The sequence below is a fragment of the Panthera uncia genome (genome assembly GCF_023721935.1).
Source record: "Panthera uncia isolate 11264 chromosome A1 unlocalized genomic scaffold, Puncia_PCG_1.0 HiC_scaffold_16, whole genome shotgun sequence".
NCBI classification, from domain to species: Eukaryota; Metazoa; Chordata; class Mammalia; order Carnivora; family Felidae; genus Panthera; species Panthera uncia.
Window position 1 is genome coordinate 14,794,591 of NW_026057576.1, and position 16,547 is coordinate 14,811,137.

Genomic DNA, 16,547 nt, shown 5'->3' on the forward strand with positions numbered 1-16,547 from the left:
AGATGTCATTGCTTGGTTCCCCAGAAGCCTGTCACAACTGATGGTACACTGACCTCATTTGGTGTACTTGTTCATCTTCCTCCACAAACTGGTAAATTTCTTTAAAGGCAGAAACTGTGCTGTTTGTCACTGCATCTACAGTGGCTGGCACATAAGAATGATCTGGTAAATAAATATGCAGAGGTTTCTCAGATGATGAAAATATCACCCCTCTAAGACAGGCTAACGTTTACAGACAGTATTTTTTTTTTTTTATAAATTTTTTTTTTCAACGTTTATTTATTTTTGGGACAGAGAGAGACAGAGCATGAACGGGGGAGGGGCAGAGAGAGAGGGAGACACAGAATCGGAAACAAGCTCCAGGCTCCGAGCCATCAGCCCAGAGCCCGACGCGGGGCTCGAACTCACGGACCATGAGATCGTGACCTGGCTGAAGTCGGATGCCCAACCGACTGCGCCACCCAGGCGCCCCACGTTTACAGACAGTATTATATGTCTATGCCATGGTATATGTAAAAAAATCTGACTAGTGTTTGAAATGTCAATACCAAATATTTGATACAGGAACAGGGTCGAGAACCATGAGGATGCAAAAGCAGACATGATGCAATCACTGTCCTCCATAAACTCACAGCTTAAACTGGAGGTCTCATAATCCCCAGAATAGTCTGTCTTTCATCTGTTTATAGTTTGCAAGTCCACAAATACCTCTTTTTGAATAAGTAGGGCATTTCTTAAAAAATTAAAGAAGGAAAAAACCTTGATCAAGGATATAAGAAGGCTAAGCGAAATTTCTTGAAAGATTTATATATTTCCCGCCCCCCCCCACCACCACCCCGCCCTTCCATTTTAAGACTAGAAGGAAATGGAGGGAGTTGAGAATTTCCTCCTGGATTTTATCTTAGTTTTTTCTCACTAGCCATCTTTAGCACCTTCTTGATCAATGAACAGATGTTTACAATAATATAGTTATTTCTTATATACCGTAATATCACTTAATATTTGCCGCGATCCAGAAAAAAAGCAATTATGTATATCTTCTCTCAAATTACTACAAAGTATCTTCAAGATTCTATATTTCATGCCAGTTATCCGAAGATATTTAATTCAAAACCATTACCTAATTTCTCTTATAACATGTTGTATTTTAAAAACATCTCATTTTCAAAACAAGATGGCTTAAGATCATCTTATGGATCCACACACAGTGACCCTTTTGTGATGTTTGTAGGGAAAAACGAGCCAAAAACATATAGGTACAGTAGTGTTTATTATAAACAATCAGGTAACAGTATAAGTGTGCATTTGAAGGATAACTGGAGCCTAGATATTATGATCAAAAGCATTACGTAAATAGAAATAGTTCCTTTTTTTTTTTTTTTTTTTTTTTTTTTTAATTTTTTAATGTTTATTTATTTTTGAGACAGGGAGGGACAGAGCATGAACGGGAGAGGGTCAGAGAGAGGGAGACACAGAATCTGAAACAGGCTCTGGGCTCTGAGCGGTCAGCACAGAGCCCGACGTGGGGCTCGAACTCACGGACCGCGAGATCATGACCTGAGCTGAAGTCGGCTGCTTAACCGACTGAGCCACCCAGGCGCCCCAATAGTTCCTTTTTTTGTTGGTTTGTGTTACATTAATTTGAACTTAATATAGATTATGCCAGGATCCCCTAGTCTTGTCATACAGTTCAACTGCTAAATCATAACGGGGAAGACAAATTTGGAATGCATATTATTTTTTTCTTTAGTTGTTGAGTATATATGCCAAGTATCAGGGACACATTCAAAGTTAAGCAGGTGCTTAAAGTCTAGCAGGTGATATTTATAAGAAACTTTTGTTGTTACTCCTAATCCCTTAGAAGACAATGAAAAGGGGATTCTGAGTGCCAGTGCTAGGTTGTTGTTCAACTTTTCCTGATTTATACAGAGTGTTAAAAAAAAAAAAAGGTAAATATGTTGAAAAGTGGTTATCTTTATACTTCCAAAGCACTGGCATATAGTAAAATATCATCTAACTAAAACAAATTTCTCACATCTCCATTTTTTAACAGGAAAAAAAAAAAACCCAGAAACAATGGGCTTGAACAACACAACAAATGTTCTGGGTCTTAAGAGCAGGCCACATCGTTGTTGTTCTCTATTGCACGACCCTTGTCCATGGCAACCTTAAATATGTTTGGCATTGCTACGTCTTAAAATGGCTTAGCATGTCCACTTTGCGAGTTATCCTCTGAAAGAATGCTCTTAAATTTTTTCTGGATTGTCCATCTCAAGGGACAAATGTTAAATAGCAAATGTGGAAGTCTGAAAGCAAACGATGCATTACAACTTTGGCTAACTGTTGCCAACAGAAACATTAAAAGGCCAATGAGAATGTGACTGTCAGAGCGACTGAAGGGTTAACTCTTCTGCATTTCACTCGCATCCTAATACGGGCTTTTGGTGAGACATGACTGGTGATGATGCAAATGTACCACTTTAATCAAGTGTTTTCTTCAAAGGAATAACACAGGCTCTGTGGAGTATTTCATCCTGGTTTCCCAAAGCTGCATGAAAATCCAGGTTTGTTTATTTTTTTTAAATGTAACTTATAAGCAACCGATTACGATTAATTCTGCAAAGGTATAACGTTACCAGAGGATGAGTTTGAGCACTTGTGAAGAGATCAAGAAAGTTATGTTAAATGTCTGGAGCAAAATCCATGTGTACCAAAATTTCATGGAACAGTACTCATATGAGGAAGACTCACCATATTAATGCCTCTTCTGAGGAAAGAAATGGGGGAAAACTGGAAAATAGGGAAGTAAGAGAAAACAAACAACTTCGAAGCACTGAAGAAAAGTAGCATTTATCCCAGGAAGACTTCACCCCTTACCTGATTGCTCAGAAGAGAAGGAAAGTAAGTTTCAAAATAGAGATAATTAAGAAATCATCAGTTGTATTTTTTTTAAGCAAAAAGAAAACAAAAACGATCGCAGGTTTTGTTTTGTTTTAAAAGTTAAAATACATGAAGATGTCTACACAGGTTTCCTAATAGACTCTCAGCTCCAGAGTCTGGGGCTGTCTCTGGTTTACACTGGATTCCACAGTACCTAACACTGTACCCAGCACATACAGGTTGCACAATACATAGGTGATGAACCAATGAACTACAGGGTTTTCTAAACACTAAATGGACCACCTAATTTTAACGTAGAATGTACTATTTTCTGTTGCATATATGAAAGTTTCTATTAGATAACACTAGTGCTTACAAGAGGTGACAGTAGGAACTCACTCGTATCTTTTTCACAGGATCATTTCTACCTTGAATACAATTTAATGATAAGCAACTACTGTGTGCTAATGCTAAAAAGACTTGAGATAGAATGTATAAATGAAGAAGCCTCTTGGATTACTGAAGTACCGTCTGTTACAAGCATAATTACCTTCTTAAATTATACATTTTTAAGAGGGTGTGAAATATTTTTCGAAGCAGTGCAGTGTTTAGTGGGTGGGAATTGTGTATATATATATATATATATATATATATATATATGAAAGTACCTAGAAACGTGGGGAATTTTCCTCTCTTTACCATCCAAGAGTAACTAAGAATGGGCTTTTAATACCATATATATATTTTAAGTGTCCCACTCTTCGGTACCGCTGTTCCCCAGAGATTATAAGGATTATGAAGTTATCATTCTATTTGTGAAGTTATTTCCAGGTATGAGGTTTCAGCTTTGTAAGAGGCTACCAGATGTGACCAGCAGATCAAGACACTAAGTTAAATAACTCATAAACTTCATCCCAGCAATGTGTCCAGATTTTCTCAAAGGCTTCACCACTGTTTTAGTCATCTGTAAATAGTATCTGCCAACGTGTAGGGAAAATGCGGCAAAAGGACTGCCCTCGCCATGAGCCTTTTGATGGGAATATGAGAAGGTGTAAGTAAACAGAGGATGCTTTTGTCCAACCCTCTTATTTTACTCCTTCTTCTCCACTCAGGATTTGCACACATGGTCCTCTAGCTCACTGTGTGGACTCCAAAGGCGGCCAGGCTGCCTGACTTGAGAAACCAGGAAAATTCAGGGACCCGATTCCCTACATGGAGAGCAAGTGCCTCCCTGGCTAATTCTTGGACTAAGTTCTGGTCTTGTTTTGCAGTTTGGGAATAATGCTCAATTCTTGCTATTTTCATATTAACCTTTTCATGCATTAGACTCATTCTGGATTTTTTTCAGTGGTAGATTATGAGGCAACGTGGCTCCCAGCTTCACAGTTTCTTTTCCAATCACAGTTTAAATTTGTTTCAAATGTACCATTAATATCAGCACAGTCATCCAGCTATAGGTATTTCAACTTGAGAAATAAAATAATTTATGTGATTTATCTTACATAACTGATTTACAAGCTTGGTCTGTTTTTTTTTTTTCCTTGCCGATAACACTAAAAGTGAGATTGTTTAAATTATACGGGTTTGACTGCTTTCTTTTGTCTGAAAGTGTTACTTCTCTAGTGCTGCTAGTACCCTGACTCTTAATATATAAACAGTTTTGATATTTTTCTGGTAGGCCACCCAACATGCCTTATAATGACACGGCTGACTAAAGCTGCCTTTTATTCTGCCAGCACTTTTCAAATACTATTGACACAGTTGCCTTCATTTGTTACCGCCCAGCCCACAAAAGAAGCTGCTTCCTATTATTATAGCACAGGCACGAAAAACCTGCTTTTCTAATCACGTTGTACTGGCATCAGGTGTAACTAGAAAGCACAAAACAATTGGTGATAAAAAATATGAATGGTATATATTATATGTATTTACATATGTACTTGGAAACTTCAGTTAGTTGCAAATCTGAAATGGTATAAGCCACTGCCTGCAATAACATCTATGCTCTAGAAATGTCGACGAAGTCATGACTGACTGTTAAGACACCGAAGAGATCGGGTTATGTGGAGAGCCCATCTGAGTCAGAACTTTGTCCAACCACTGCAGTGGTCCATGAAGATGAATCTCAATCCAGCAGGGGGTGCTCGTGACATCTTGGCGATGATACTCAGCTCCCCAGCCCTGTAAAGCAAGAAGAGAGCCAAGAGTGAGGATGTGGAGAAATGGGAACCCTCATGTACTGTTGGTGGGAATGCAAACTGGTGCAGCCACTCTGGAAAACAGTGTGGAGGCTCCTCAAAAAATTAAAAATAGAACTACCCTATGACCCAGCAATAGCACTACTAGGAATTTATCCAAAGGATACAGGAGTGCTGATTCATAGGGGCACTTGTACCCCCAATGTTTATAGCAGCACTTTCAACAATAGCCAAATTATGGAAAGAGCCCAAATATCCATCGACTGACGAATGGATAAAGAAGATGTGGTTTAACCCGAAAAACAAATAACCCAGTGAAGAAATGGGCAGAAAACATGAATAGACACTTCTCTAAAGAAGACATCCGGATGGCCAACAGGCACATGAAAAGATGTTCAACGTCGCTCCTTATCAGGGAAATACAAATCAAAACCACACTCAGATATCACCTTACGCCAGTCAGAGTGGCCAAAATGAAGAAATCAGGAGACTATAGATGCTGGAGAGGACGTGGAGAAACAGGAACCCTCTTGCACCGTTGGTGGGAATGCAAATTGGTGCAGCCGCTCTGGAAAGCAGTGTTGAGGTTCCTCAGAAAATTAAAAATAGACCTACCCTATGACCCAGCAATAGCACTGCTAGGAATTTACCCAAGGGATACAGGAGTACTGATGCATAGGGGCACTTGTACCCCAATGTTTATAGCAGCACTCTCAACAATAGCCAAATTATGGAAAAAGCCTAAGTGTCCATCAACTGATGAATGGATAAAGAAATTGTGGTTTATATACACAATGGAATACTACGTGGCAATGAGAAAGAATGAAATATGGCCTTTTGTAGCGACATGGATGGAACTGGAGAGTGTTATGCTAAGTGAAATAAGCCATACAGAGAAAGACAGATACCATATGGTTTCACTCTTATGTGGATCCCGAGAAACTTAACAGAAACCCATGGGGGAGGGGAAGGAAAAAAAAAAAAAAAGAGGTTAGAGTGGGAGAGAGCCAAAGCATAAGAGACTGTTAAAAACTGAGAACAAACTGAGGGTTGATGGGGGATGGGAGGGAGGGGAGGGTGGGTGATGGGTATTGAGGAGAACATCTTTTGGGATGAGCACTGGGTGTTGTATGGAAACCAATTTGACAATAAATTTCATATATTAAAAAAATAAAAATAAAAAAATAAAAAAAAATAAAAAAGAAGATGTGGTTTATATATACAATGGAATACTATTTGACAATGAGAAAGAATGAAATCCTGCCATTTGCAGCAATGTGGATGGAACTGGAGGGTACTATGCTAAGTGAAATAAGTCAGTCAGAGAAAGACATATGTTTTCATATCATATGTTTTCACTCATATATGAAACTTGAGAAACTTAACAGAAGACCATGGGGGAAGGGAAGGGGAAAAAATAGTTACAGAGAGTGAGGGACACAAACCATAAGAGACAGTTAAATACAGAGAACAAACTGAGGGTTGATGTGGGGTGCTGTGGAGAGGGGAAAATGGGTGATGGGCATTGAGGAGGGCACCTGCTGGGATGAGCGCTGGATGTTGCATGGAAGTGATGAATCACAGGAATCTATTCCCCAAGCCAAGAGCACATTTTATACACTGTATGTTAGCCAACTTGACAATAAATTATATTAAAAAAAAACTAGAGCCAAGAGTAACGGTGCCAGACTTTATGGTCAGCCTGCAGAGGTGTGAGACAGACAGGCCTCAGTGCACACAGAGCCCACCCACCAGAGCCGCTCCCTGACACCTGAGAGAATGTGCACTCGACCTTCCTGTAAGTACAGAACAACTTCTGCATCAGCCAGACACCCTAAGATGAGTCCAAATCAAAGATCGCCTCTAGGCTCACAACTAAATACACAGACCTAGAGATGGTCTGGTCTCTACTCATGTCAGAAACACCGGCAAATCATTTTCTCTTCCACAAGGGAAGGAGCCTGACCTTATGTGCCACCCCTTACTGCTGAACACAGTGTTTTGCACAAAACAGATGCTCACTGCAGACCAGTGACTGGATCTGAAAACTGTAAAGAGAGAACTGAGGGTGTTCTTGATGATTCAAGGGTTGGTTAAAAAGCCTGTTTCTCCTCTCTCTCTTTATTGGCTCGCTTTTTGGCAATTTCCCACTTATTACCATTCATAGGAAAGATAGTAAAAATAAAGAAAAAATAAATTTGTGTATTTTTTCTCTAGATGTTATACACCAGTAAAAAGTTATTTTTTAAAAATGAAGAGAGATCACAAATTACTCTTATTGGGAACAGTGATTACTGTAGTTTAAAAAAACTTGGATTTCAAAACAACCATGCTGCCTGATCACACTTTACATTCGAGACCACAAGCCTCAAGTGCCCCTGTGATGTCACCTGGCAATCAAATGACACTCCCCCAGTCCCTGTGCTCTCCCACTACCTCCCACACCCCCAAATGACTGCTCACTCTTGTCCTTTTTCCTACAACCTCTAATACCTACTCCCCCGTCTACTTGAGAATGACTATCTTCTTTCTTATTTTAACCAGAATGAAGCAATCAGAAGGGTTTCCACAGCACTTGCACGAACATACTCAGCCTTTCTACCTCTCACCACAGATTATCTGTGTTTCCAAATAAGCCAGTCCATACAGTTGTGCAGAAGACTCAAATGCCTTCCCAAAGACTCATTCCAGGAAATCTCCCCATTCTCTCCTATAATATTTTGTTTTCTGCTGGATCATTCCTATCAACATAGGAATATGATGAAATATCTCCCATCTTCAACATACTTCTCTTGGCCCTAACCACTCCCACCACTTACTGCCCTATGCCTTTGACCCCCTTTTGAGCTGTCCGAACTGGCTGTACCAATTCCTCTCCTTCCGTTCTCTCTTAATTCCATTCTGATCAGCATTTCAACCCCAGCCTTCAACAAAACTATTCCTGTTAAGATTTAAAAAAAAATGGGGCACGTGGTTGGCTCAGTCAGTTAAGCGTCTGACTCTTGATTGTGGCTCAGGTCATGATCTCACAGTCGTGGGATCAAGCCCTGCATCAGGCTCTGTGCTGACAGCTTGGAGCCTCTCTGCCCCTCCCAGCTCACTCTTTTTCTGTCTCTCAAAATAAATTAATAAACATGAAAAAAAAAGATTAAAAAAACCCTTTACATGCTAAAATTAATGACCAGCTCTCAGTCTTCATGTCACTCGGGCAGCATGTGATTTGGTTTGTCCTCTCTCCTCCTCAGTATACTTTCTTCTTTTGGTTTAAAGAGCACCTTACTTTCTTGGTTTTACTTCTACATTGGTTAATCTTTCTCAGTTTTCTTTGCTGGTTCTTCCTCTTTTAAGGTGGAAGTGTCCCAGGGCCCTGTCCTAGGACCCCTGATCTTCTCGGTTAAACTCAAACAACTGGCAATTCCACTTGGGCTCATGGACAGATACCGTGCATATGCTGACAATTCCTACATTGACATCTGCAGCCCAGCCCTCTCTCCCTAAATCCTGACTCATACCTCTAACTGTCTGTTCAGCACTTCCACCGGGATGTGTGTCAGTGCAAAGTTTCTCTCACTAAAACTGAACTCTTTAATCTTGTGTCTAAATCTTCTCCGTCCCGGGTGGAGGGATCATCTTTCTAACTCCTCCTTTCTCAGAACTCACACAGAGTCACCTCCATAACTCAGAATTCTTCCCCTTCTTACAACTTCTTCCATAACACTCCTAGTGGGAGCGATGGTCATCTCTCAACTGAACAGTGCAATGGCCTCTTAGCTGGTCTCTCTGCTTCCATTCTTGCTTACACGATATTTGCAATTCACACGGCGACTATAGTGATCCTTTAAATATGTAAGTCAGATCATGAAATCCTCTGCTCGAATCCCTTCAGGGGCTCCCCATCTTGTTAGAGTAAAAGGTGAAATCCTTACAGTGGCTTCCAAAGCACTGATCCGGTTCCCTATCACTGCTCTGATCTCACCCCCCAGCTCCCCACTCACACTCTAGGCACCCTGGCCTCCTGGTTCCTACAAATGTCAGGCCATGCTCTTGCTGTAGGGTTTGCCCTTCCCTCTGCGTCTACTGCTTCCCCTCCAGATACCCACATGATTTAACTCCTTTACCTCCTTCAAGTCCCCAAAGAGGCCCACTCTGCCCACCTTTTTAAAATTTGCAAACTCCCTGTACTCGAGTACTCCCAATTCTCCATACCCTGCTCTATGTTCCTCTTTCCATTCAAGTTCTTTATTATAGCTGTTGTTTATTGCCTGTCTCTCCCTACTGGAATGTTGATTCCATGAGGACAGAGATTTTGAGTAATCATTGATGTATCCCAATGCCTAGAATAGTGCCTGCTGCAGCACAAGGTAGGAGCTCAATAATATCTCACTGACTGACTGGATGAGTCCTAGAATCAGTAAAAATCAGAGCTAAAGATGATCTAGCCCATCACCCCTCATTGGTAGCTACCAGTGTTTAGTCCTCTTTAATTTCTTATATTTTTAAATTTTTAATAATGTGTTTTATTCAACACAATATATCTGATATTATCATATTAATACATAATCAATATGTAATTACTAACAAAGTATTTTACATTATTTTTATTTGTATTATCCGCCCCCCACAGTTTTGTTGACATACAATTGATATACACTGTGTTAGTTTTAGGTGTACAACATGATGATTGGATATATGCATATATTGCGAGATGATCACCACAACAAACTTAGTTAACATCCATCACCTCACATACTTACACATTTTTTCCTTACACATTTAAATTTCTTTTAACCTAGTCATCTGTTGTTATATTTGCAATATTACTTAACTGTTTTCTGTGAATTGTATAGCTTTATGAGATACATCTAGCTGATCTCAGGACAATCAGATTTCTGTGCAAACTTATACTACAGTGAAATAATTACCTCTGATGTACTGACATTTCATCCTAATTTTAAAAACATGGACCCGGAAAAAACAACTAAGAGTAAAATGGACTGTACGTTCATGGCGATTTAATGCCCTCTGCTGGCTCTAAAGCATCAGAACGTCTGAAAAGATTTCCAGGTATTTGCTGATTGTTTTACAGTATAAAAATGCTTTTAAAACTTAACAGTAAATTTGAATAAAACTGCTTTGTCACCATGAAAGAAATAATTTCAAAAATCCATTTTTTCCATTGCAAACAATATTCTTGATTGTTGTTTTTTAAAATAATTACTAAAATACAAATACAATAAAAATAGAGTTATAGAAAAATAGGACAACTATTTTTCCTGGTAATTTTAAAGGATTAATAAATCTTACTTTGAAAACACCTGAAATGGGACACCTGGGTGGCCCAGTAGGTCAAGTGTCCCACTCTTGATTTCGGCTCAGGTCATGATCTCACAGTTTGTGGGTTCAAGCACCGAGTCGGGCTCTCCTCTGACAGTGAGGATCCTGCTTGGGATTCTCTCTCTCCCTCTCTTCCTGCCCCTCCCTCTCTCTCAAAATAAATAAACATTTACAAAACAAACCAAAAAACCTGGAAAAAACCATACTGATTTCTTGGATGGGTATGCAACAATGTGAAAACTATGTCACATATACCCAGTTAGTGTGATAAACACACTCATATTTTGAAATATTAGAATTATTCACCAGTACTCTGAAAGATGTACAGAGGTACAGATGTACAAGATGAAACAGCAGGTGGTGACACTCTGGTGACACTGGAGTATTTGGCATCAGGGTGCAAACCCAGCTGTGTTTCCTTCCCACGAAGTAACTTCCTCAGTTCTCCAACCTTCACAACAACATGAGTAAGACCTAATTCAAGAAACATTCAACGAATACTCATACACAGAACATCTACTTATCTCTGAGTTAATCATTCCCGCCACAATATTTCTATCCCAATTTGTTTATGCTTTTAAAATAGCAACTTATTGTACACTAGCTTGTATTAGAACCAGTACTGCCTATTTTGTAGCTTAGCTTAGTTATAAATATTATCTCCTCTGTTGGCCTAAGAGTTAGTTTACTTAATTCAGATAAATTCAACATTTATTGAGAGACAATAGTGCGCAGCAATTTGAGAGATGAAAAAAAAACCCAGATAACTACCTTAACTTGTCCTTCTTTCAAAACTATCATTTTTTAAATGTTTATTTACTTTTTTTTACTTTTGGAGAGACAGAGAGCACAAGCAGGGTAGGGACAGAGATAGAGAGGGAGACACAGAATCCAAAGCAGGCTCCAGGCCCTGAGCTGTCAGCACAGAGCCCAACGCGGGGCTTAAACCCACGAACGATGAGATCATGACCTGAGCCAAAGTGGGACGCTCAATGAACTGAGCCACGCAGGCGCCCCAAAAACTAACACGTCTAAGAATCTTCTTGTAACTGCTTAACAAGAGAGTTGATACTCATAGAGGAGCTCTTCCTAAAGACAACTGAACAGAGTTCCAAAAAACGCTCCAAAAAACCCCGCTGTCTACTTGAACTGGCTGGAGAGCTACCACATCACCCAAAGAATGCATTTTGGCTTGTTTTATTTAGCTTTTCACTTTCTACCTTAACACGTGGAAGCAAGCGCTCCTTTACCTTAACAAAGCTCATCCGGATAGTGCACATCTTAGTTAACTCATAGACGACTTCAAATCCGTGGTGAACTGACTGAGCCAGCAGCTGAGCAAAGAGCTGGTTGTTGAAGATCTTGAGACTGCAGCCACTGGGGATCTTGCAGACGGTGGCCGGGTGGAAGCCATGCTGATAGTTGCAGTTCCGGCTCTGCACGAAGATGCTGCTGTCACTCACACACTCGGCATACACCTCTCCCCCAACATAGTATAAATGCACGCCTACAAGGTAAAAATGGCGTCCTCAAGCAGCAGTATCAGTAGTTCAGGATTAACACCATCCCCTTCTCATTGCAACGTCAAGGTGTGTGACGGTCTGTTGCGAAATTAATTTTAATATCACCACAACCACTATGAAGCGTGACCTCCACCCACGCTTGTGGGTTTTTTTCCCACAACTCCATTTAAAAGTGGATGGCAACCCATGTTTACAATGATTGTGGAGACTCTCCTGTACTCCTCCTTCTGTCACTCTCGATCTTGTGCTCATGCCTATCCACTCTATTATTTTTTATTTATTTTTTAATGTTTACTCATTTTGGGGAGAGAGAGAGACAGAGCACGAGCAGGGGAGGGGCAGAGACAGAGGGAGACACAGAAACTGAAGTAGGATCCAGGCTCTAAGCTGTCAGCACAGAGGCCGAGGTGGGGCTCAAAACCACAAACCGTGAGATCACGACCTGAGCCCAAGTTGAATGCTTACACCCAGGCGCCCCATTATTCACTCTAAAAGTAAGCTCTCAGGGTGCTGGGTGGCTCAGTCGGTTGAACATCCGACTTTGCCTCAGGTTTGTGAGTTCAAGCCCCGCATCAGGCTCTGTGCTGACAGCTCAGAGCCTAGAACCTGCTTCAGATTCTGTGTCTCCCTCTCTCTCTGCCCTTCTCCCTGCTCTCTCTTTCTCTCTCAAAAATAAAAATAAATATTAATTTTTTTTAACTTTTCACCTACTATTATAGATCGCAGAAATAATGCCTATATTTTACTTGGGAACAAGGAAATCCTTGCCACCTTTTTCAGATATAAAGACTCAATAAAAATGCAGCCTATGCTACTCTATCTCACATTCTTGTACTTTTTTTTTTTTTTTTCCCTTCACATTCTTGTACTTAACAAAGCAAGAGAGCATCCTGAGATTGGTGCTTCCCAGGCTGATTTTTATTCCAAATTAAAGCTGAGCTGATTTCTTTCCCTCCAAGTATCTGGGTTATAGACTTAACATAAATGCATATATAGCAAGCGACTGGGGTTAGATAAAATGAAGAAGTTCAAGTCTAGTGAATGTTAAATACCAGAATGGTTTTTCCAGCCTTTCAGCAGAAACACAATTCTCCAGCATTAGGTGTCAGTGTGATTGTAAACACAATCACTGTGCGGTCACAAGGCGTTCATATAAACGGTCCAGAATACACCTAGAGTGATATACTTTGGATCTCTTCAAACTGCAAATACACATTTTTAAATGATATAATCTAGAGGCCCCTGGGGGGTTCTGCACAGCTGTGCACCGAGGAAACATCATGGAGGCAGCGAGCTGCTCAGTGCCTGTCAGGTTCTAAGCAGCACTTGAGGTGACCATGCATTAGCTGTGACTGCCTTCCATCATATTTACTGTTTCCTTTTCCCATCTCCTTTCCCTTAATACAATTTTAGAAAAGAATGTTTTTCAGTACTACGCATTCCAGCCATAGCACTGGAGACACGGATGTGGAGTCATAAAGCTAAAGTATTTGATGTTCAGGCCAGGGTTCCCCTTCTCTCCACCTCGGGCTGGCCCCTCTCCTTTTTTCTCAGCTCTCACTCCCTTTTCTTTCTCATGTCTCTTCTCACAGTCCCTGAACAGCCTGGGATCTGGCACCAATGGCCCAGGCCGTGAACAGTAGGCAGGAAGGTCCCAACTGGCTGGGACACAGTTACCTGGCTGCATGGACATGGGGGTGAGGCAGGGGCAAATACAAGCAGACTTCCTTTACCAGCCCCTGTGAGCTCCCTGGGGGGAAGGCCTACCTCTGGAGTGGTTGTGGTTTTCTCAGAAGAGGGTGAACCAGTGGGGAAAGAGCCAGCAGAGACTGCTAAGTATTTAGTACGTATTTGAATTGAATGACCTTCAAATTTATAATCTTCCCAGAACCTACTAAGTAAAATAGATCGGACTTTTTGTTATCTGACTCTGGTCTTTATTTAGGGGATGATTTTCAATCCTGTTAAGGTATTACCTGCAACCACAGCACAGTTGCCAGAGTAAGGAAAGCAGAGAAGAGCCTGGGCAGGCAGGTGGTAGTTTAGCATCCTGAGCAAAATGGGGCCAGAGCCCAGGGAATTAGCACATGGAGGCCTGAGTCAGCTCTGAGCAGCAGGCAAGGGTGGATTTCAATGCCAGTGTGAAGGAGGCTGAGTTTTGGTTAGAGAGGGGCATCCAAGGAAAAGTCAAGTAGGCAAGTCATTTTATTTGCATCCACCTGATAGGCCAAAACAGGGGCTTTAAACCACATGTATTAGATTCAAAATCTCCACAGAGAACAGTGAGCAAAAAGGATAAATGCCCAAAGAAAATGCATCCTGAGATGACAAAGAGGACCCAGGCAATGTGCTCCCCAGGCAAGCTCTTCCAGCATTTTCTCTTGGGCTGCATCTCTCTTTATCTGAGTTTCCCACTTCTGTGTGACTGCCGCCCACATTTTAGGAGATGAGGGAGTGTGGAGTCCTGTGTCGTGGTTACTTAGGACCAGAGAGAGACACCTTGGGTTTGATTTGGGTCTGCTAAGTCAGACTGCAAGAGTGTTCCCTTTTGGTCTTCTTCCATAGTCTTGAATGACAGGGAAATAACAGGTAAGACTGAGAGGAAGGTGCGTAGGTTGGTGAGAAGGTTCCCTTGGTTTTGTAATTGATCATCCCCTTGCCTTTGTTACCCTCTCGTCTGCACACCATTTTAGCAACCTAGCTGAATATCAGAATCATCCGGAGCTTTAAGAAAGTGCATATTTCTGGGTGTAATAATGGTACTTTTAGAAACCCCTTATATAGATATATATGTATATACATACGTATATACATACACATATATACACATATGTATATACATACACATATGTATATACATAAATATGTATATGCATATATATACTCAAATCTATGGAGAAAGGATATGAAATCTGAGATTTATTTTAAAATACTCTTGCAACGGGTGCCTGGGTGGCTCAGTAGATTGAGTGTCTGACTTTGGCTCAGGTCATGATCTCACAGTTCCTGAGTCTGAGCCCTGCATCAGGCTTGCTGTCAGCACAGAGCCCTCTTTGGATCCTCTGTCCCTCTCTCTCTGCACCCCGCCCCCTGCTCATGCTTTCTCAAAAATGAATAAATACTAAAAAATTTTTTGAATACTCTTGCAAAACTATCGTGGAGGGATAGAAGAAAAAATGCACAGAATGCGAATCATTATTGAAGCTAGAGATGGTGCTATGAATATTCACTACACGATCTGTCCACTTTTGTATATGTTTGGAATTTTCCAAAATAAAACAAAATGCTTTAATGTATGATCAGAAAATAATAATATAAGAACACAGATTTCCAGATCCACGCTAGGGCTTTGGTTCAGAGGATAGGTCCTCCATTGGACTGTGCCTGCAGCTGTGCACTCCACAATCCAGGGTGTGCCTCACAGCCTTTTAAGATCTAGGTAATCATTATAAAGCTACTCCAGAAGATGGCAGTAGCTTCTCTTGAGAAAGGGGCTTCTAATTCACACAAAGCCATCTCTGGGCTGGTAGCAATGTCAGTCCCCCAAATCTGTATTTGAAGACTGGAAGTCTCTTTGGACGATATGATGAACAAACAGGTTCATCACACCTGTTTGGCCGACACTGAATGGCCCACGTCAGCACTCACACTCAGCCACTCTGCCGGGCTGGGCCACACTACTGCAGCAATCCTGGCATGCCCTTACATGCCACATCCTACCTCCCCCCACACCCCCTTCCCGCCACATCCTTCCAAAATCAGGAAAGCCACTAGAGAAAATTTAGAAAATACAGGGATGCAGAGACTAAAACTCAGCTACAATCAAAGCTAACATTTGCTATATACCTTTCAGGCTTCTCTTTCACGTGTGTTTTTTAAACTTTTCACCCTTCCCCTACTAACAGTTTAATTTTATTATAATAGCCAGGGGATCAGGTGAAAATTCAGATCTCGACTTAAATCTATCTTCCTATTTTATGCAGAGTCAAAGCTAAAGCACTTAAAATGGCCTCAAGGTCACTGCGACCTGGTCCTTTCCCCACCTCCTCTTCAAAGATTTCCCCATTCCCTTACTACTCATCTTGGCCCACTCACCGTGGCTTCCCTGATGTTCCATACAATATACCAGGTAGGCTTCAGGGCCCTTGCCCCTGCTGTTCCCTCTGCTTCGAAAGTTCCCCCTCCATGTAGCTAATTCTCTCTTTCCCTTTCTGTTCAAATGTCACCTTGTTAGGAAAGTCTTCCCTGGCTACCCCACTCTGCATTAAAACATGCTCTCCCCATTTTCTTCCTCTCCTGTGTTTTTCTCTAATCATTAAACATACCATTATTTCTTCTCTGTCTTTCCTTAGTTATAATAGGTAACCCATGAAAGCAGGATTTTGTGATTTTGTTTTGTTTACAACTGTTACATCCCTAATGATGGAATAATCTGGCTAAGAACAGAGGCTCAACAAATATTTGTAAGATGAATGCCTATCTCTGAAATCTAAGTATCTCTATTAATTAACTCCATAGAAAAAGTTAACTTATTCACTAATCTAGGTGGGCATTTTGCTCCAAATTTATTCGCGCTGGTGCTCTAGGAAGCCTGCTGCTCAGAAACAAATAA

At 41.0% G+C, this 16,547-nt stretch overlaps 1 protein-coding gene across 2 annotated transcripts in view; it reads right to left on the reverse strand.

Annotated features, from left to right (window-relative positions):
• Nucleotides 1-1,605: 1,605 nt before the first annotated feature.
• The window catches only part of SMAD9 (SMAD family member 9), a 78,840-nt gene continuing 63,898 nt past the window's right edge, over nt 1,606-16,547 (reverse strand). For both annotated transcript variants that reach the window (XM_049646819.1, XM_049646818.1), the window contains 2 exons: nt 11,663-11,919; nt 1,606-5,061 (listed from right to left, as the gene is read on the reverse strand). In XM_049646819.1, coding sequence (XP_049502776.1) covers nt 4,918-5,061; nt 11,663-11,919 — 401 coding nt within the window. In that variant the 3' untranslated portion in view covers nt 1,606-4,917. The remainder of the gene's footprint in view (nt 5,062-11,662; nt 11,920-16,547) is intronic.